Genomic DNA, 20,407 nt, shown 5'->3' on the forward strand with positions numbered 1-20,407 from the left:
ATCATCTCGGAGGTGGAGCTGCTGCTGCGCCGCATGGCCGCCTCGGGGTCCCGGATCAGGATGGTGTGCAGCGGGCTGGCCGGCTCCGAGTTGGCGGCGCCCAGCGGGGGGGTCTTCATGGGCTCCAGCGTGTCCAGCACCACGTCGGGCGCCTGCTTGGCCGTGTTCTGCCTCTCCAGCTCCCGCAGCTCGTTCAGCGCCGTGCTCATGGTCTTCTCGATGTCCTGCAAGGCCAAAGCCACATCAGCGCTGTGCCACGGCACCACCTGCTCCCCTGCACTCCACCCCACCATCCTGGCATGCGTGTCTGTAGAGGGGGTCTCTGATCTGAGAGCTCCCAGGGAAAATAGCAGCTTTGGGAGAAGGTGTGAAGCCCAAACTGGGAGCACTAAGGTGCCCTGTGCTCCCCAGGTCAGCAGGAGCACAGTCACCAGCTCCAAAGGGCATGAATCCTGAGCACCAGGAGTGATGGGTGAACACCAGCCTGCTCACACAGCTCCCCCACAGCACTGAGGCTGGCTTTGCCTCACAACAGAGGCCCTGCAGCCTCCACTGGATGTATGGGGCCTCTGCTGCCCCGTGCCCACAGGACAATGGCACGGGACAGACACAGGGATGTTTATGGAGTGAGCAGCACAACAGCTGCTTGCCATGGATATATGAGAGGCAGCAACAAGGCCTGAGGCAGCCAAGGAGACGTTGGCTCCAGCCCCTCAGTGCCCGCCCACCTCCAGGCTCCACAGTCTGTCCACAGGGATCCCCCAGAAGGTGAACCCAGTGCAACCAGAAGTGCCCATGCACAGGGAACTAGCTACTGCCTATGGCTACAGTGCTGGGGCCTCCTGTACAAATGGAGAGGTCCTAGTTTGCCTTTGCTTAAATCCACCTTAACTTAATTAAGGCCACTCAGCAAGACCATTGGAAAAGCAATTTAAGGCACCAGAGTCAATTGTTTGAAAAGTCACTCTAGTTAATGTTGTCCTGGTGTAGACAAGTCCTTATTTTATAATATCTACAAAATGCTCAGTGAGCCTCAGGTAACATTCAAAGGATTAGCTGAAGGGAAATAACTATCAAGTTAGCTCCAATTCATTCTCTTAAGCTCCTAAAATGATGAGCGAAAATACTCTCCCAGGAAGCCTCACGACTCCCAAGCCCAGCAGCTCCACAAAACTCAAGGTGAAAATTAACATCATCTGGGTGAGTATTTTTTCCAAGAACAACCCAACAGAGCTGGGTGTGCAGCAGCACTGTGACCGTGTCTGAGGTGAAGGGGCTCCAGGCCCTCCCCAGTGAGCTCCTGCAGCCTCTTGGTGCCCTCCCAGCCCTCTCACCTCAGCAAGAGCTTCTGCTTCCAGGGATTTCTGATCTCCAAGGCTGCTGTGCCGGGTGGACCCACAGGTGGATCTCAGAGGGTGGCTGTCAGCCAGGGCCTTCCTGTCTGGGAAATTGATGCTGCCCGCGCTGCCGAACGTGGCCATCCTGCGCTTCTCAGGGCTCTCGATCCTGCCCCTGTTGAGGGGGATCTTGTGGGGGCTGCTGGGGCAGGCTGCTGCTCGGGGAGGGGTGTCAATGCCGGGCCCCATCCCTCGGGGCGGGCTGTGGGTGTCCCCCCCGCTGCGGCGCCGCGGGATGGCTGCACCATCAGACCTCAATCTCACCCTGCAAAGAGCCCAGCACGGCACAGGTCAGTGTCCATCAGCCCCACTGCTGCATGCTGCAAGGCAACCCCTCGCCCTGAGCGCAGCTCAGACCAAATTCGAGCCTTCCAGCTTCAGAAGACTCAGGCAGGAGGGAAAACATATATTTTAGCCAGTACCAAGAAAAGGACAGCATCAAATCATAAGGGTGGTTTGGGTTGGAAGGGACCTCAAAGGTCATCTTGTTTTGACCCCCTGCCATGGGCAGGGACACCTTCCACTATCCCAGGTTGCTCAGGGCCCCTGTACCCTCTGTAAATGTTAAATCCCCATTAGCAGTGCACATGAAATCCCCTCCAAGCCCCTATTACCTTGCAGTGCTTTCTAGAGCATTCCCTCCCATCCTGCCCTGCCCCACACCCTGACTGTCCACACGTGTGACAGCGACCCCCTCCATGGTGACAGGAATGTGAGTTACCTGCCCATCACTCCCCCAAAGCCATAGTCCAAGATGTGATCTGTGGGTGACTGGATGTCGTTCTTGGAGGAGGCTTTATCGTCCAGCAATGGCCCGCTGCTCGCCTCGCTGTCTGCCTTCTGGCTCAGGCTGTCAGAGAAGGCATCATCCCTAGGAAAGGACACCACAGCAGTGACAGGGCTGTGCCCCGGGCTAGCCAGGGCCCGGATGCCACGCCAAGCTGAACACCACCACGTCAGCAGCCCCACCCTTTGATAACAAGGAGCTGCGCCAGGGCCACCACTTCCCTGGGAACTTGGAAACAGTGCACATCTGCCTTCCCATCCCCTGTGATGTGGCTGCCACTGTAATGGCTCCAGATACAGTACTTGTAGGAGAAGCAGCACCTACAAAGGGCCCTGGGATCTGCCCACGGGCCGGGTGAGCACTGAACAACCCAGGCCAATGCTCACAGGGACAAGGCCAGTGGTAAGCCTGGGTCACACCACATTCGGGAGTCAATGAGAAATGGGGCCCAGGTACACTGAGGTACAATGTTTAGTACTGGTCTTTATCAGCCCAAATGAGAAACAAGTGGAGCCAAACAATACACAGAGAGGGAGAAGTGAACAGGCACAGATTTCTCACCAAAGTCATTAAACAAACTGCAAAACTGACTGATTATTTTAGGTGACTGAAGTGGACCTTGTGCAAGCACATGATTGTAACAACCCTCACTTTACTCACATGTCTTGCACCACGATGTACTGGTGGGGAATGAGCCCATCCACCCCGTTGTGTCTCCCTTCCCACCAGTCTTCTGACGCCCGGTGGTACAGCAGGAGTGAGGCCCCTTTCTTGAAGGAGAGCTCCCGTGGAGATCGCCCAATGTAGTCAAACTTGGCTATGGCTTCAATCTGCTCCACCTCTGCACAGGAGAGAGGCACAGCGAGAGCAGCTCAGTTTGGCCCTAAAGGGAGGCTGAACCCCAGAGAGCCCCTCACCAGAACAACAGAACAGTGCTGCTGTGGCCCAGCACCCCCAGAGCAGCTCACACTGAGCACAAGCCTTCTTGTTTTCAGACTCATCAATTCCTATTGCTGTTCCAGGCGCTCTGGGACCTCTCTCAGACTCACAAACCACTGGCAATTACAAACAGCTACAAAGCAGATGGGGAGCAGCAGGAATCTCCCTCTGTGCATATGGCACCCTCACCCACATTGGTTACAGAAACCCATTATCCTCCAGCCTGCGATTTTGTCAAGCCATGTCAGATGCTGTGATCAAACCCCACTTACCTTCTCCTCCCTTCCTTATCCTGGAGACAGTTTGTTCTGAATTATTGATGAGCAACTAATGCCCCTTTGGGGATCCCCATGGAAATAATGATACCAGTCCAGCCAGGCAGCTGCTCTGCACCCCACCATCTGCAGCACTCTGCCTCATTGTTTCCCCACTTTTCCTAATGTGAGCTCTACTAAACACCCATGACTCACAAACTGGGAGCTCAGGGCCTGAAATACAGGAGGGCTGAGCCAGAACTTCACTTTGGAAGGTCATGAGCACACCAGGGTCCTCTAAGCCTCTGGGCAAGGATGTCACAGCAGGAGCTGCTGGAGCACCCAACAGCACTGAGGAACCTGTGAAAGAGCCTGGCTCGCATGTAGATCCGTTTCCAGCTGGGGAATCCTAAAGAAACAACTGCAAAGCAGCAAGAGTGTCTCTCTCCTCATTAACCAGAGTGACCCTCACTGTGCCTTGCTTGGGTGGCAGAACAGCTGCCGCTCCCCAGCCACCCCTGCCATTGTTAGAGCGTTAGCATGCCTTGATTATCTGAGACAGTGGATCATTTCAATCCCCACCTGGAGACTGGCAGACAGAAAATGACAGCAAAATAGGGCAAGCCCCCCCAGTTCCTCCAGATCTGCCTCATTCTCATTAAACACTGAAACTTGCTGTGCCCCATTACTGACTGTGGGCTCAGCAGCCATCAGTGTGTGACCCGACACTGCTCAGGAACCAAACCCATGTAGAGGAGGGGACACCAAAGGAGGACAAAGGATGCTGCATCGGACCCTTGCCCCATTCCAGTCCTACCTGGGACAGGCCAGGCCACTTCAGCAGATTCATCTTCCCCACCTTAAGCAACCCCCACATGAGGGCAGAGTGTCTGGGAGCACCACAGGAGGAGATAGTTCTGGAGGGGACAGAGCCAGGAGGGCTCCCACAGCCCTGACACAACGCTGGGCTACCAGCAGGGAGTGTATGCAAGGCAAGCAGGAGAGGGAATATGTAAATCCTCAAAATACAGCTGCTCATCTGCTCCACACTTGGCACCACAGCTAATCACTCGGAAATCCCAATTGGAGCCATTAACGTGCCCACCCAAGTGTGAAATTGGCTGCACAGCAGGTCCCTTGCCTCCCTTTGCCAGGCCTGTCGGCTCCTGCCTGGAGCTGAGAGCAGGCCTGGAGCCGCCCAGCCCTACGTGCCCTTCCCTGTGCCTAGAGCTGCCTGGCCCACCGTGCCCTTCCTTGTGCCCTTCCCTATGCCCAGAGCCACCTGCCCTGGTGTGCCCCCCCTGTGCCATTCCTGCCCCCGTGGCCCCACTTGCCAGGTGAGCCCTCCCTCCTCCCCGCAGCCTCTCAGGGCAGATGTGCTCTGCCGAGGCAGGACACAGCCAGGGCGGCAGCAGCTGTCGGAAGCAGAAGGTGCTCAGCCCTCCCAGCACAGCAAGCCCTGCCATGGCTCCCCACCCAGGGCAGTGCCAGCGGCGTTCCCCAAACCGCCTGCTCGCGGCTGGAGCTGCTGGCGCGTGGGGAGCACAGAGCCGCCTCCTGCTGAGCCCAGCCCTGCCAGCAGCCAGCCTCAGCCCGCAGTGCTCGCTGCTCTCCTGCAGGCACAGCTCTGCTGGCACGCACCCAGCCCCGGCTCAGTCCTGCTCACCATCGTCACTGGTGTGCGGCTCTGTCCCGTTGTCGTGGTCCACCTCATCGATGGTGCCCGGCTCGCTGTGCGGGCTGTCACTGCAGAGGAACACAGCTGGCTGTCACACAGCAAATGACACTGCTCCCAGCGCACTCAGCACCCCTCATGCTGCCCAGGGAGGGGGCGGAGTGCCCATCTCTGCAGGCGTACAAGAACAACTGGATGTGTCTGGGCGACAAGGTGGTGTTTGGTCAAAGGCTGGACTCAGTCTTGGAGGTCTTTGCCAACCTAACTAATTCTGTGATTTGTGATTCTCTGATTTCAAACCACAGCAGACCCCTGAACTTGCTGAGAACAGCAGACACTCACACCACAATCACCAGGCCCAGAATGTCATGTTCTGTTGGCTCTTGTGTCTTTAGCAGAGTTTGGCAAAACTAACTCAAAGTGACACCAAGTTAAATGCCCCATTCCCTAATTCACAGTGAGCTTCAGCTTTAGCTCCTCTGCTGCACCAGGAAGGATGGTGGCAGCTGACTAGTATAAGGCATGGTGAGATCTCAGAAATGTATGAAACTTGTAGAAAATCTGTTCAAGTGTGTTACTGATCATGGTTTGCTAAACCCAGACCTGAATGTTGGGTTAGAATTCCAGCAACAAAGGGAACTGGAAGGTTTGGGTTAACCACAGGCCAAGGGATTTCATCCAACCAGCAAATTATGATTGAACTATGGGTCTTTACTCAAAATTTCCAGCCTAGGAGGAATTTGGATAGAATTTACCTAAAATTCTGTTTTGCTGAACACACTTCTGTGGATCTGCAGCTCAAAAAAATCTTCATCAGTATTAGTATTTGCCCTGGAAAAAGTTTCTTCTGATGTTTTTTACTGAGGTTTAAAATACTGAGTCAGCACAATAAAATGAAATACCTGGTGGAACTGCCTGTTTTGACTGGTAAGACTAAATCAAATGGTCCAGTGTGCAAGAGCCTCTTGGCCTGATGAAGGTGTTTGTACCCAGGAACCCTGCAGAGAGCTCACCAGTACTCCTCCCCTCCGGTCATGCACTTCTCATAGACAGGCCCCTCCAGCTCTCGGTGGCTGGGGAAGATGCCCTCGTGGTGAATGATGATGGTTTTGATGACCTCATTGACATGGGCCTGGCAGGACACCGGATCCTGCCCGTCAGGAATGTGCATCAGCGTGGGCCCGAAGCAGATGGCCAGGTTGTAGGGATCCATCATGTTCTCATCGCTGTACTGTGACAAGCTGCAAGCACACAGTGAGGAGCTGCTGTGCCACGGTCCTGCTCGCGGGGACACCTCCCAGCCCCGCACGTACCGGCACTGGCACCGAGCTGTCCCCTCCCCGGGCACACACTGGTACCGAGCTGTCCCCTCCCCAGGCACACAGCAGCTCTGAGCTGTCCCCTCTGCCCCAGCACCGAGTTGTCCCCTCTGCCCCGGCACCGAGCTGTCCCCTCTGCCCCGGCACCAACCTGTCCCCTCCCCGGGCACACACTGGCACCAAGCTGTCCCCTCCCCGGGCACACAGCAGCTCTGAGCTGTCCCCTCCCCGGGCACACAGCCACGGCCAGCAGGGCCAGGAAGAACCCAAGCACAACCCCCCATGGCAACACCAGAAGGAACTCGTGCACCAAAGACAGGGAAGCCCTGGCAAAAGGGACAGCAAGGAGGAACTTGGTGGAGCAGGAAAACAGACTCACTGGTTAAGGAAAGCAAAGAGGTATCTCATGACCACGATGACAGCCCGAGGCAGAGTGACAATGATCTGCTGGATCTGGTGCACTCTCTCTGCAGGGTTCTCAATTTCTGGAACACACGGATAGAAAGCACATCCTTAAAAAGCTTTTCAGGACCAGACAGCTCAGCACCAGAGGGACTTGTTCCAGATCTAGTGGCCCAGTAAGTGAGGAATACAAAAGCCTGTCTCCAGAGGTCATCCATCAGTCCGGTACTAAGGTGCAGGAAGGGAATGGGTGACACTGCTCCTCCAGCAGGGAATTCGTATATTCAGACAAGTACGAACAGCAAATAAAGACATTTCTGTGGGTTTGATTTTAAAATAAATGTTTATGCATTATTCATTTCATTCCTCAACAACTCCTCTGTTCCTCAAAAGCCTGAGTCAATGTACCACTGAAAACAGAGCACTGCTTGATTTTCTAGGGCAGATTTTTAAATGAGGTTTTTATTCAGGTTACCCTTCTGGGTTATGCACTGGATCCTTCTGAGCCCTTCCGCTCCTGTCTGCTGCTGCTCCGAATAGGAATTAGAAACTCCCAGGAAACAGGTTAGCTGAACCAGTGCTGAGTCAGTGCTTTCAGATTCACTGCTCTCCACTCCACAGGGCTGCAGAGCCCGGAGCTGCCATCAGACACCTGTTCCCTCCCAAGAGAAGGGGTGACTCAGGGCTGTCCTGCCCCAAGCTACCCCTGTGTTCTGTAGAGAGTTAATCCTGTGGCTGCTGTTTCACAGGAAGCAGAGGACAAGCACCAGAGCTTTTTTGGAGCAGGCAGATCACACAGAAGTGCTTGTTCTGGCTCAAACTATGCCATTTGCTAATCACAATAAAGTTCACTGACAACATGTAGTTAGGCTGCCATTTAATCAAAATTCTGAGCAAAATCTGGCCTCAATACCAAGATGGAAAGCTTTGTAGTATTTCACGTGGGGAATTTTTCCATTTGATTTATCCCATTATTGCCTGCTGGGTTCTCTACTTCTTCAGTCTGGTTTTACAAAAGAGGGTATTTCTTAAAAAAACCCAACTAAATACAAACTGGATAAAACCCTATGTCAATAGACATCTGTTCTGACACCCAGAGAAACAAACTCTCAAAACACTTGCCTTTCTCCCAGAGCAAAATGTTTCAAATGGGCATATGGAATTAACAAGGTACCAACCACCAGTGCACACACAAGGACAGCCCCACGTGCACTCTGCAAAGTGCCTTTTGACCTGTCTATTGCCCTTGTGCCTTTGAGGAGCTTCCACATAACCCCCAGCCCTGCAAGAGCAAAAGGAAAAGTTCTTCACCCTGCTTAGGCTGGGACACCCATTTAGTGCTTCTCTTGTCCCACCCAGTTCCCCACAAAGAGCTGTCACATGTACTTACTTATAGTAGATACCAAATCTTGAAACCTTTCCTTAGGAAAGAGGGGGTTTTCCAGTCCTCGGAAATACAGCTTCAAGACTCCAGCCACTGAGTTAATGTCTCGTTCGTTCTGGTCATCAGCAAGGGGGTCTTCACCTGTCCACAGAAAAGGTTTTATATCCAGCATCACCATCAAGCTGGACCGGCACAAGTGGTTTTCCTCATTTAGTGGAACATTCAAATTTTCCAGTGTTAGAAACCCTCCTCGTGTGCAATGGCAATGCTGATGTTTCCTGAAAACCAGTTTTACTGGGGAATTTCAAACCTTTCTTGAGGACAAAGATGATATTGGTTGTTTCTCCTTCACTGTTTCCAGCTCAGTGCATTCCTTCCATTTACAGCACCAACCCAGAAAGCTGAGGATGTCTGAACGACACAGAGTGAGAGGCTGAGAGGACAGGCTTGGCTGGAGGATACAATTACACCTCTGGAATGGACCCAACGGCTCTGGATAGCTTTGTACTGACTTAAATCTGTGAAAGGCTTTCAGTGCCGCTGAGATTTGGATACTAATTCATCTTAAATTGGATGTGCAAATCCTCCAGCCTTTGACAATCCTAACACTGCCTTATCCATCGGCCCATCCACCTTCATCCTGATCCTTCCAATGCTGCTCAAGGATTAAGGGTCACTATATTCCCAGCAGGACTGTCCCTGTCACAGCTCCCTCCACTCAGGACAGCAGGACTGCTTTCCCTTTCTCACTGGCCTGGCATCCTGAGTGTGATCTTCTCAGCAGATTCACTGGCACCTCCACAGCCAGACTGGCACCAGTCACAGGGAATGCTGTGCCTCCCTTGGCAAATTGCTGCAGGAAGGATGAACCAGAGTCCCCAACAAACTCCCTTATGTCTCTTGTGTTTTTAATGACTGTGGAAAAGACCTCTGCACGTACCCCTACTTCTCGTACTCCTTCCCTGGGTAACTGTTCACTACTGCCAGAGACACAACACTGGGAAACCCAGAAGGGATAAAACCTGCTCATGTCTCATAGCACAAAGGGCTTTAACACAGGCTTTGCAGCCTGGCTAATGCACCCAGCACCTCCCACAAGGATCCTGCTCAGGCAGGGCATCCTGCTGTACCTGCACACCCCAGCTACACACCTCTCTCAAACGAGTTCTTGATGTCGTTGACTTCCACCTGGGAGCCAGGGACTCTGAAGATGCCCTGTTGCTGGAGGCCTGGAAGAGAACAATGCTTTAGGAGGGATTTCTGGAACTGCTGGGCAATACCTGCAGGTCAAACCAGCAGAACCCAGGAGTCGATGCACCAGACAGGCTTGGACCAAGCAGGGACAGCCTGCTGCACCTCACTTCTGCTCATGTTCTCCAACGACGGCCCCCAGATCAAGGTGCTGAAAGGGTGAGGGCTAATAAAACCTCACTACTGCCCAGTCAGCCAATGCCATGGAATTCTAAGCCACGGAGAACGGAGTGCAGGCAGCCCTGGGAGTCCCTGCAGGCTCTCACTGCTCACTCAGGTACTTTCTCCTTGGCAGGCTGCTGGGGCTGTGCTGAGCCAACTTACCATACAGATTGATGTAGCGGATGCAGCTTTCTACAACAAGTGGAATGGCCTGTCCTGAATCCTTCAGGAAAGGAAAGGAAAAGAGAAAAATTACTGGTTTATTGCTAACAAAGCATGGGAAATGCATTAAAGACTGCAAAACCAGAGATTTGAAAATTAAAGCTGTGGAGTTTAGTAAGAGGACAGGCAGGAAAGGAGGTGTTACAAACATGGAGCCATCAAAGAGCGCTGAGGATACCGTGTACAGCCAAAAATGCCCAGGAAAGCTGTCACTAAGGTGTGTGAAACATTGCTGCTCCCTGTCTGGCTCAGACAGGAGACTGCCACGAGGCATCACAGCTATTCCACCCCCAAGGTGGAATGCTGAGCTGAAATAAAACTTGTGCTATACCTGGCTGATGGAATAAGCTTCCCACAACACAGCTTACAACAATATTTCCACCAAAGGAAAGAACCATTGTCAGCAGGTGCTAAAAAACCCAACAAACACCACTGGGAATGGAACCAAGTGCCTGAGTCTGAACCAGTGGTGAATTCTGGCTTCCCCCCAGGCCCCTTGTGGCAGAAGCTCAAGGGGACCGTGGGCCATGTCTGACAGCCCAAGGGGACACATTTCTCTTTGGGTTTTTCCAGCAGAGCACAGTGGCATCTCTGGGCAATTCCCTCTGTCTCGCAGATGGGAATCTGGGGTCTCCAGTAAGTACCTGATTCCTTGTTCGTGCATTCCTCCTTCCTCTGAGCACAAAAAAAGCAGCAGAGTGGAAAAAAGAGAACAGATTAAGCAGGGATAAGTTCAGTTAGAGGTAAGCATCTCCTTCGGAGGCCGTGAATGCTCAAATGCAATGGCAGCTTAGCAAGGGCCAACACAGGCCTTTGGGATTCCCACCCTCCCTCCCAAACCCCTTTGGCACACTGCACCCCAGCCTCAGTGACCTGCAGGGACAGCCTCTGGGATTTCCTCCCTGCCTGAACCTGTGGCCTTCCCAGGAGCCCGAGGACAGGGACAGAGCTTGCCTGGGGCACTGGGCAGCCAGGGGGGCACTGGTGACCAGGGGACATCTGGGCAGCTGCCAATGGCCCAGCTGCCTGTGAGGCTGTACACCCCAAGGGCAGGCAGCCGTCCCCCAAAGGGTCTCTGCTAGCACAGGACAGTCCTGCTCAGATGGATTTCTAGAGCAGGTAATTCCTCCTTCTCAGTGCTGAACAGGCTGGGATTTAATGAGCATTACTTTTTTAAAAAGCAGTTTAAGTCAGGAGTAATCACAAATCCTAACGGGATTACAGGCTTTGCCAGTGGGGTCAGCACTCCCCGTGCTGGTGCTGTGTACAGACACTGCCCTCGGGCTTAGGGCTGAGCTTGAGGCAATAAACCCCAGCCAGATGACGCCTATTAGTCACCTAATCCAACAGTTTGTCTTTACAGCTCCCCAAGTGTTTTCCCTGAAGCTTTCTCCAGAGCAGGATTACAGGACACGACTCTCAGCAGCTGGCAGGGGGTGAGCCAGCTGGGCTGGCTGTTACTGATGTCTTTGTGTGTAAGGCTGAGGGTCACCTGTCTGCCCTCCAACATGGACACCCCTACAACAGGATTTCTACCCCAGGCTGACAGTCCTTGAAAGTGGGAAACACTTCTGGGGTCATTTTCTCTTCCTTCTGAGCCACAAGGATGGATGACCACCAAAAAGAGGAAGGGGGTGTGTCTGCTGCTCCTTTGAGGGCTGGGCAGAGCTTGTGCAATCTTTCCCCCCAGGATGGGTAGAAGCAGCAGGACAATGAGGACACTCAGGCAGGACTGCCTCATGGTGCACATGGCCAGCAGCCATGGGTGGGGTCTGGAGCACACAGCTGATGGGACAGGAACACCAGGAATGCATCAGGGCAGCTATGGAGAGAAATCATCACCGAGGCAAAGCCGTGCTGGCCACGCCAGCTGGGTGCAGATGGGCCAGAGGGACCCCTGAGGATGGCAAGCAGCCAGGACAGGAAAGCCACCATTCCATTCCCAGCGTTCACAGACACTCCTACGGCAAGCCAGCAAGTACCTTAATGAATGTTTCCATATTGCCGTTAAAGAGTTTATGATTATAGACTGAGAGAGGCCTAGGTCTCCTCATTTTCTGTGGCTTAGGGGGAAGGCAGGGGGGCCTGGGAGAAAATGGAACAAAATAAATCAACAAAACACCAACATAAATGCAAAGACAGGGTGAGAACTCACAGGTTATAACTGAGAATAAAAAATCAAACAGAAGAGTCCCTCTGTGAGGATTTGATGTGCAGCTCCACACACCCTGCAGCCACTGACACTGGTGTGTCCCACACGGACACCACTGCAGCAGGAAACCAACAGCACTGGTGGCCAGCTGGATTTAACACCTGCCTCCCACCACCGCCAGCTCAGCACTCCCTCAGCCCGAACAGGCACCAAGAGCAGCTGAGGAGATATATCCAAAATAAATACTATATCCACAGCTACCCCAGAAAATGCTGGGGTATTCCTGTTTGCTCCTAAACAGATTTCACTCTGACACAGAAAGAGGCCAGAGTGAGGACAGTGGGAACACCTCCACAGTGCTGTATCTAACTTCTGTTTGGAACCCCAGGGATGGGGATGACCCTCCCACTGCTAGTGACCAAGAAGGCAGGGAGGCTGTGACAGGCTTCAGGGCAGTACTGAGGACACCAGAGTGCCACTTGCATTAATGCTATTCCCAGCCCAATTCCTCTGGATAATGAAGGACATACAGTGTCTAGATCTACAAAAAGGAGAAAAACACCACAAAATCCCAAAGAGATGTCTGCGCTGCCCTCTGGCCCAGGCTGTACTGATGTCTGCAGGGGAGAGAACACGACTGCAGACACACACAAAACTGAGTGCTGGGAGCCTTCGTGCAGGAGATCTCATGGAACAGACACGGACGCCACACAGAGCCCGGTGCAAAGGGGACAGTGGGGATCTGCTGGCTCCTTAATCAGATGCCTCTAATTAAGCAACTTGCCTGTACACTCCTACAGGTTCCAGCCACTCCTCTGAGGGCTAACGGGGGAGCAGAGGTGATGCTGCCTGTTGGGAGCAGCCCTGCCCCACACACTGCAGGGACTGCGCCTGCAGCCCCAGCCCTGCACACGCCCCTGGGGCCCCACAGCGCACACAGCGAGGAGCAGGGCCAGCTCAGCTCCTCGGGGTGCCACTGCACAGCCCTGCTCTCTGAGCGTGGCTCTCTGTCCTGGCAGCACCTCGGTGCCCTGCTGGGTGCCCAGCCCTGGTGCTGGCAGCACAAGGAGCCTCCTTCCTGCCTGGCAAGGCAGCCCAGGCTGCACCATCTGCTTCTCCGCTTCTAACAGGGAACGGAGCTCTTGGGGCTGGTATTGTAAATTCTATTAAACACAAACAAGGTTGGAACAAGCCGACACACAGAGAGCATGTTCTAGGGAACTGTTTAGAGGCTTTGCTGGCCTGTGTCTTGCTGTCAGAACACCAGCACACTCCTAGCAAGCCACTGGAGCTCTGTGGAGATGCTCCATGGACTGGACACAGATCAAAGCCTCCTCTCTGTCACATCTGCCCCAGCCCTATCTCCTGCAGTAGAGGGATGAAGTCTGTGATAGAGGCATGCTCTGCACTCACAGGTAAAGCAGCCAGAGCTGGGAGAGGATTTCAGGGAGGTATTAAAGTCCTCAAAGGAAGAGGGATGGCAGGGAGTGAGTGGACACCTTGGTGTCATCCTGTCTGAACACAACCCCACCTCAGCTACGCTCCAGGGCATTGCACTGTGCTGACAAAGCACATCCAGGCACATCAGAGCCAGCCAGGCAGAAACCACACTGCAGCAGAACCAAGGGCTGCTTGCCATCCCCCTGAGCCCAGCAGTCCAGGCCATGCAGCTGGGAAGCAGGATGTGGGGCACAGGGACTGCCAGCACAGGGGGCTGAACCCCACCAAGCTGCACCAGCAGCAAAGCAAACCCCCCTTCCCACAGCCCCCTCCTGCCAGTGCCAGCCCTCCCCAGGAGCAAATAAGGGGAAGAAAGTGCTCACCTGGTTGTTCCACACTCAGCTCTTTCACCTGTAAGAAACACAAGTTCCCATCATCCCTCCACATCAGCCACCAGCAAAGGACTGCAGAGCCCAGCTGCACAGGAGCTCACCCCCTCACTGCTGGCTCCTACCCCCCAAGGAATGGCTTCCAGCAGAGAGAAGCTGCATTTGGGGAGGAGAGATGCCCACCTGGTGCCCCCACCATTAAAGACAGATTACAAATCCGGAGGGAGAAGATTAGAATCTTCTGGGGGAGAAGAGGGAGAGGAAGGAAGGAGGCAGAGAGTGGGAGTGAGTGGCAATCTCTGCTGCTGGAGAAGTAACCCAGCACTTCAGCACACAGTTTCAGATTCAAAGAGATTTCCCCATGTGCACTCCCAAAGAAAAGTGGGAGGAGAAATCCAAGGAAATCATGGTTTTGTGTGTCACTGGTTAGGCTGAGCAGCAGCAGCCAGGCACAGAACCCTCAGTCACTCAGGAGAACACACACAGGGGAGGCTGGCAGATGACACATAGTTTAAACCCTCTCAGGTGATGGGAGGATCCTCCCTGGACCTGACCCCAACTCACCTTCTCCCAGAGTCTGCTTCAGCAGGTCGTGTTTAGCCTGGAGCTTCGTGATGAGGTTACTGCCATTCAGATACTCCTTAAATTTCTGGAATTAAAGAACAAAGCGGTGGGTTAAGCACACAGCCCCCAGTGGATGCTCACTGCTGCCGGGGGGCTCGGGAGGCTGCAGGCTGCACCAGCTGTGCTGCAGGGCTCAGCAGGCTCTGATCACTTCTCCCTGTCCCAGCCCCTGCCCTGATGGTCTTATGAGCCTGGTCTCCTTGGAGCTGCCCCTCCTGCCTGGGAACGCAGGGAGGGACAAAGAGTTCAAAGCTGGCTTTCTTTTGTCAGGCCTCTGGGAACAGCCTAGGAAATCAAAGCAGCTTTCCCTGCACTGCCAAGGCTTCGCCTCTGTGCAAACCAACAATGGCAAGCAAGAACTCCCAGTGCTGAGCCCAGGGACTGCCAGGTGCCCCATGCAGCTGGTGACACTGTGCACAACAACTGCCATCCCCCAGCGAGGCTGTCAGACACCCAGAACACTCCAGAGCGAGGCATTACACAGGTGAGAGCACAGAGGGAGACAAGAAATGGAAAACGGAAGATGGAGAATGGGAAAGATCAAATCTCTGCAAAAACCATTAAAGTAATCCCAAGCACAATTCCAAATGAAAATTGCAATTCCCCCCCCCCCAGTTTACAATAATATTACTAAGAGAAAGCAGAAGCTCTTCTAGGCATATATAATACATCACAAGATGCTGTTAACTGTAGGCTGTGACCCACACTGAAATGAGGGAGACTTCTGGTGAACTCATGGCTGCTGCCTGCATTTCAGGTACCAGAACAGAGACCTGAGCCCTGCCTGGGAGTGCAGCATGAGAGCTGCAGGGCAGGCACACACACCACAGCCCTGCTTTTGTGCCTTCCTTGGCATGTCAGTGGCTTCAGCTCATCCCTGGGCCAAGGGCAAATTTAAGCTGTAAAGGCTAGAGAGGAAGACTTGGCTCATAGTTCACAGTCCTGAAGGCCTTTATGAAGAGACCCTGGATGGTGGCCCATGGTGAGGCCATCTGGAGTCTGCACCCTGCTCTGAGCCTCTCCTACTCCACTCAGTAACTTTTGAATCTCATCTGGCTGCTCCAGTTGTTCCTTCAAAGAGAAAAACGAGGCAGGCACTGGATTGTCAGTCCCTGTGTAGTGCCCTGCTACTGAAATGCATTCCAGACCCAAATCTGACAGAAGACGAGTACTTAAAGAGACTGAATTGGTTCTTGCTCTTCACTAATGAGCTCTTAACTGGGCCTCAGCCCTGGCAATTAATGCTTCGTGTCCTGTATGCCTGAGCTGAGACTCACAGTGAAATAGAACATTTCAGTCTCCTGCTGGTTGGCTCTCCTCTTGGCAATGTTGATTTTGCTCATGTAGGTCTCTGATGCAGCTGATTTGACTGACTCAGTGGAGCGGCTGTGCTGGAAGGCATCTGAAACATCAAAATCTTCCACTGTCAGCATGTCCTGCAAGGTCTGCATCGTGGCATCCAGCGTTTTCCGTACCTATTGGAAATGGGACAGCGTGGGTTTGAGGCAGACTGGGAAAAGGACACATCTTGAGCCAAAACAACCCCTCAACAGGCAGCGCCTGAGCCCTGGGCTAGCACTGGCTGCAGTCTGTGGGCACTTCCAGCTCTGCCACAGGAGGGGCTGACACCTGAGCACACCAGGAAAGCTCCAGTGGAAGAAAGGCTCAGCAGTGCTGCCCACAGAGCCCAGCCCTTACCTCTTCATTCTCTATCTTGAGGGTGGCCAGCCGAGACTGCAGCTGGTGGTACCGCATCAGCAGCTCGGTCTGCACAGGCTGCTGGGCGCTCACCTGGCACACCTGAGACAGGAGACATTCCACAGGTCATGCACGGACCTGACACACATTTCCATACCCACACCATTCCCTCCAGCCCCCACAAGCTCCTGGCAGCCTCCAGAGAGGCTGTGTTGCCGTGTGTCCTGTGAGCAGTGCCCTGGACCCAGGCCAGCACCGAGGGTTTCTGCCATCTCCCAATTACAGCAGGTTAATCACAGCTCCCCTGCGCAGATCTGTGGGGCAGAGAGAGCCAAACCATGGGCTCCCTAATTGGGACAGACATGGAGCAAGAGGCAGCCTGAAAGGAGGAACCCTAACGAGCCCAGAGTCTCATTAGGAAGGGAAACATGAACGGCAGCGTGTGAAGGCAGCAGAGAGGGGTGAGGAGTCCGGAACAATTCCGCAGTGATGGTTTAGAGGAGAGCCAGGCCCCTGCGCAGCCCCGCAGGTGAGCACGTTACCTCATCCCCCATGTGTGGCTGGAACTCGAACTTGAGCGGCGGGCAGAAGACCTGGTTGCACATGTCCATGATGGTGTGCTTGTCGCTCCGCGCGTCCAGGTTGTCCACGGCGTTCTCGATGACGTCCAGGCCCTCGTGCCGCGACGTCTCCAGGTTGTACTCTGCAGACAGGTACGTCCTGAAGGTGCGAGCGAGGCTGGCGTGGAACCCCAGATCACAGCACTGGGAAACACAAAGGAGGCTCTGGTCACACAAACTCCCAAAGCATTTTGCAAGGCTCTCAAACACAGATGGAGCTGAACATGGCAGCGGACACCATGCCCTATGGTGTGGGCACATCCTGCTCTGTCCCTGGACAGCCGTGCCTGCCTCCCACCACGGAGCAGCTCCTCATGCTGCTGATCACTCTCATGTCTGTCTTAGGGAAAATGATAAAACTTGTGAGTTAATTGCTGCCAAAATATTGTGCTTTAGACAAAAAACTGGTTTTAAACATTGTCCCCACTATAACTGAATTTGGCATGTCAAGTGTCATACCAGCACAGGGATTTGCTGCCCTGAAAGCTCCATCAGAGCTGAGCCAGTCCAACCTGTGACCAATCCCCACCTTGTCACCCAGCCCCGAGCACTGAATGCCATGTCCAGCTAGTCCTTGAACACCTCCTGGGATGGAAACTCCACCACTTCTCTGGGCAGCCCATTCCAGTGTCTGACCACCCCTTCCATGAAGAAATACTTCCTGAAATTCATATTGATAAACTCAAAGTGAAGCCCAAGAACTCAGCTGGTGCCACAAGCAGCTCTGACCCAAGAAGCCATCTCATGCTTGGTGCCAATGTGAGGTGACACTGCTCGGCTCAGATCACATCATGGCAGGGTTGTGCTGGCTTCAGCCTCTGCTAAAACCAGCAGCAGCAAAGCTACACAGCATCAATTTCCAGCCCCACTGTCCCTCCTAGCCTTTAAAACCTGTGAAAACTCATGTACAATAATGAGCAGTTTTGCAAAAACTATCAAATTGTCACAGCTCTCCATTTATCCTGCTTCTGTTTAGCCTCTAATCACATTAATGGAGAGTATGGGCAGTTATGACTGGCACAGACCTGCCTTAAAAAAATCAACAAGCAACACTAAAAAGATAAGGGGTGAATTTCCATTTGCTGCTCGGGGCAAATCCTCATTCTGTGCTGCAAGTCTCTCCCACGAGACAGTTTCAGCATGAACACCCATACGACCACTGCAGGTTGTACAGAAACCCCAGAGCTGGAACAATGCAGCCGAGGGGCTGCACACAGACGGGGCAGGGACCAGGGCCAGGACCCCTGTGCCAGCACTGGGGGAGGACCAGCACTGCTGCCCTGACCAGCTGACCCAGCCCTGTGCCCTGGGAACGGACTGTGCGCTCCCCAGCACCTCCCACCCCCTGAAATCACAGCTACTTTGCTACAGAAAACAGTCCCAGGAGGAAATATGTGCCACTGATCACGGATGGGAATTCCCAAAGCACACAAACCCGAGCCACTACAAGGCAAAGCACTGAACGGCACAGAACTCAAGCAGAGGGGCTCAGGGCATTGCCAGCTGCTTTTAGGACAAAATTCCATGTGAAATGTTTCCCCTTTTTTGCTGCTGGGCTCGCACTGAAGCCGGCAGTGATTTGCAGTGCCCAGAAATCAGCTGCTCCTGAAAAGCAGGGCGGCACCTCCCGCACACTGCAGCCCTTGAAGCCCCTGGTGATCAGCACGGTTGCTTCACACACGGGTGCCCAGGGAAGAAAAGACAGAGCAGGGATTTCCACGCAATTCCCAGAGGAACACACAATGGGGAGGGGAGACGAAAAAGGAAGAAAAAAGACTTCAAACCAATGCTCCCAGCCCCAGAACAAATGGCATTTTCTCACCCCTCTCATCCCTTTGATGGCAAATAAATTAGAACCACAAATAATAATCCCAGCCCTTCCGCAGCGCCTTTCATCTGCCAAGCTCAGAGCTCCCCAAGCATTAATTCATCACGGCTGGTAACACCCTGCAAGGGCTGGAAATATCCCAGCGTTCAGCCTGAGAAACAAACCGGCTCCTGCAGCTCAAGCAAGCACATTTGGCCAAAACACCATGGGAGCAGCCAAATACCTGTGTGCCTGCCCCTGCCCACCCCAGAGCTGCACGGGGGCACTCCTGGGCTCCGGGAGAAGGAAATGCACTCAGTCCCTCTGTTATCTGGGAGGCTGAGCCTGCACATGACAGAGCTCAGCCAGCCCCACGCCTCAGACCTGAGCAAGTGGAGTAACACCTGAGTAGCACCTGCGTGCTCTGCAAGCCACCCCTAAACATCCCAGGCAGAGCAGTAATGCCCCTGCCTCCCCACGACCAGCACTGCCTGCAAACAAAGAGCCCAACTCATTTGCTCTGCTCTGTTCCCTCTTCTCTGCATTTTTTTCTTTATCTGTTTTTAAAAAAATATTCTGCATTATTTTTAATTATATGCATAATACATAATAATTATATGTTTATTTTAATTTCTGGCCTCTACTCTCTTGACATTGCTGCAAAATCCAGAGCTGTACTGTGCGGCAAGTAAATCACAGAATCCCAGAATGGTTTATGTTGGGAGAGACCTAAAGATGATCCAGTTTCAACCACCCTGCCATGAACAGCGACACTAGCCCAGGTTGCTCCAAGTCCTGTTCAACCAGGTCAGTAAAGCCAACTGAGGATATTTGGCATAACTATTTCAGCTGCTGTTTCTGTTCCCTAACTTGACTCAGCTAATTTTTCCAGGGACCAAGCAATTCCACAATTCCATGTAACGCTGAATTTCCTCAGAGTTTCCCTCCTTTCCTGGCTTGTCTCAGATACAACAATCACTAATCCATAGGGAAGTGGGCTACTGTTCCAGAAGGACTCAGAGGAGGCTGCACACGTTTTGGCAGATCAGTTTGTATGCAAACTGCCTGTTCCATTTTCTCTGCTGAATCTAGTGACACCTTTCATGTGACCACTTCAAACTATCTTGCAGCCATTTCCCAGAGAACTCCAGAGGGACGGATAAGGAGCTTTATCTCCTCTTCACATACGTGGCCGAAAAGATTAACTTGGTGACACAGTTAATGACAGTAATGAGACAAGCCCAGGCGCTTAAACAGACACACGTGCCATCCGAGGAGGAGGCCCCGTGGTGCACTGACAGTCCACGGCTAATTTGATCTATCTCTATATTCTTCCCTTCCTTTCTAGGACAAAACAACAAGGTCACTGGAGACAGGGGGGCAGACGGCTCTGCGCCCCTTCACGGCTCCTCTGATGGGCTTCACAGTTCTCATTAAGCCGCAGCCCTGGGAGGCGTCCCTCCCTCCCGGAGCAGCTGGGGCCTCTGCCTCACCAGAGCAGGAGTGGAGCACGGCTTTGTCACCAGCCACTGCTCTGCAGGGACACCCAGGGAGCAAGTGATGGCAAGGCTGTGCCCAGAGATGACACTGAGGCAGCTGGGATTTGGGGGAAACGCCGGTAAATTGGCTCTGCAGCATCCTGACGGTTCAGATTTGTGTGAAATCAGCAGCTGCACGTGGCAATTTGTACTGGAGATGGAGGGTGTGCGAGCCCTGTCGCCTCTCCTGTGTCCCAGAGAGCCAGCCCAGTGCATCCCAGGCTCAGAGCTGCCCTGGGCTCAGAGAGTGCCCAGCCGGGCTCAGAGTGTGCCCAGCTGGGCTCAGAGATTGCCCAGCCGGGATCAGAGTGTGCCCAGCCTGGCTCAGAGATTGCCCAGCTGGGATC

At 53.5% G+C, this 20,407-nt stretch overlaps 1 protein-coding gene across 1 annotated transcript in view; it reads right to left on the reverse strand.

Moving 5' to 3' along the window:
* Nucleotides 1-2: 2 nt before the first annotated feature.
* Nucleotides 3-20,407, reverse strand: part of SRGAP3 (SLIT-ROBO Rho GTPase activating protein 3) — a gene marked incomplete at its 3' end in the record, with an annotated part of 68,145 nt that continues 47,740 nt past the window's right edge. Inside the window, exons 8-23 of the mRNA XM_031061627.1 lie at nucleotides 16,638-16,859; nucleotides 16,096-16,197; nucleotides 15,675-15,872; nucleotides 14,338-14,422; nucleotides 13,768-13,795; nucleotides 11,775-11,877; nucleotides 9,733-9,793; nucleotides 9,309-9,386; nucleotides 8,164-8,298; nucleotides 6,751-6,856; nucleotides 6,066-6,293; nucleotides 5,044-5,123; nucleotides 2,845-3,025; nucleotides 2,119-2,268; nucleotides 1,335-1,662; nucleotides 3-224 (exon numbers count right to left, since the gene is read on the reverse strand). Of these exons, the coding sequence (XP_030917487.1) occupies nucleotides 3-224; nucleotides 1,335-1,662; nucleotides 2,119-2,268; nucleotides 2,845-3,025; nucleotides 5,044-5,123; nucleotides 6,066-6,293; nucleotides 6,751-6,856; nucleotides 8,164-8,298; nucleotides 9,309-9,386; nucleotides 9,733-9,793; nucleotides 11,775-11,877; nucleotides 13,768-13,795; nucleotides 14,338-14,422; nucleotides 15,675-15,872; nucleotides 16,096-16,197; nucleotides 16,638-16,859 (2,307 nt within the window). The remainder of the gene's footprint in view (nucleotides 225-1,334; nucleotides 1,663-2,118; nucleotides 2,269-2,844; nucleotides 3,026-5,043; nucleotides 5,124-6,065; nucleotides 6,294-6,750; nucleotides 6,857-8,163; nucleotides 8,299-9,308; nucleotides 9,387-9,732; nucleotides 9,794-11,774; nucleotides 11,878-13,767; nucleotides 13,796-14,337; nucleotides 14,423-15,674; nucleotides 15,873-16,095; nucleotides 16,198-16,637; nucleotides 16,860-20,407) is intronic.

This window comes from Geospiza fortis, unplaced genomic scaffold (genome assembly GCF_000277835.1).
Source record: "Geospiza fortis unplaced genomic scaffold, GeoFor_1.0 scaffold128, whole genome shotgun sequence".
In the NCBI taxonomy this organism is placed as follows: Eukaryota; Metazoa; Chordata; class Aves; order Passeriformes; family Thraupidae; genus Geospiza; species Geospiza fortis.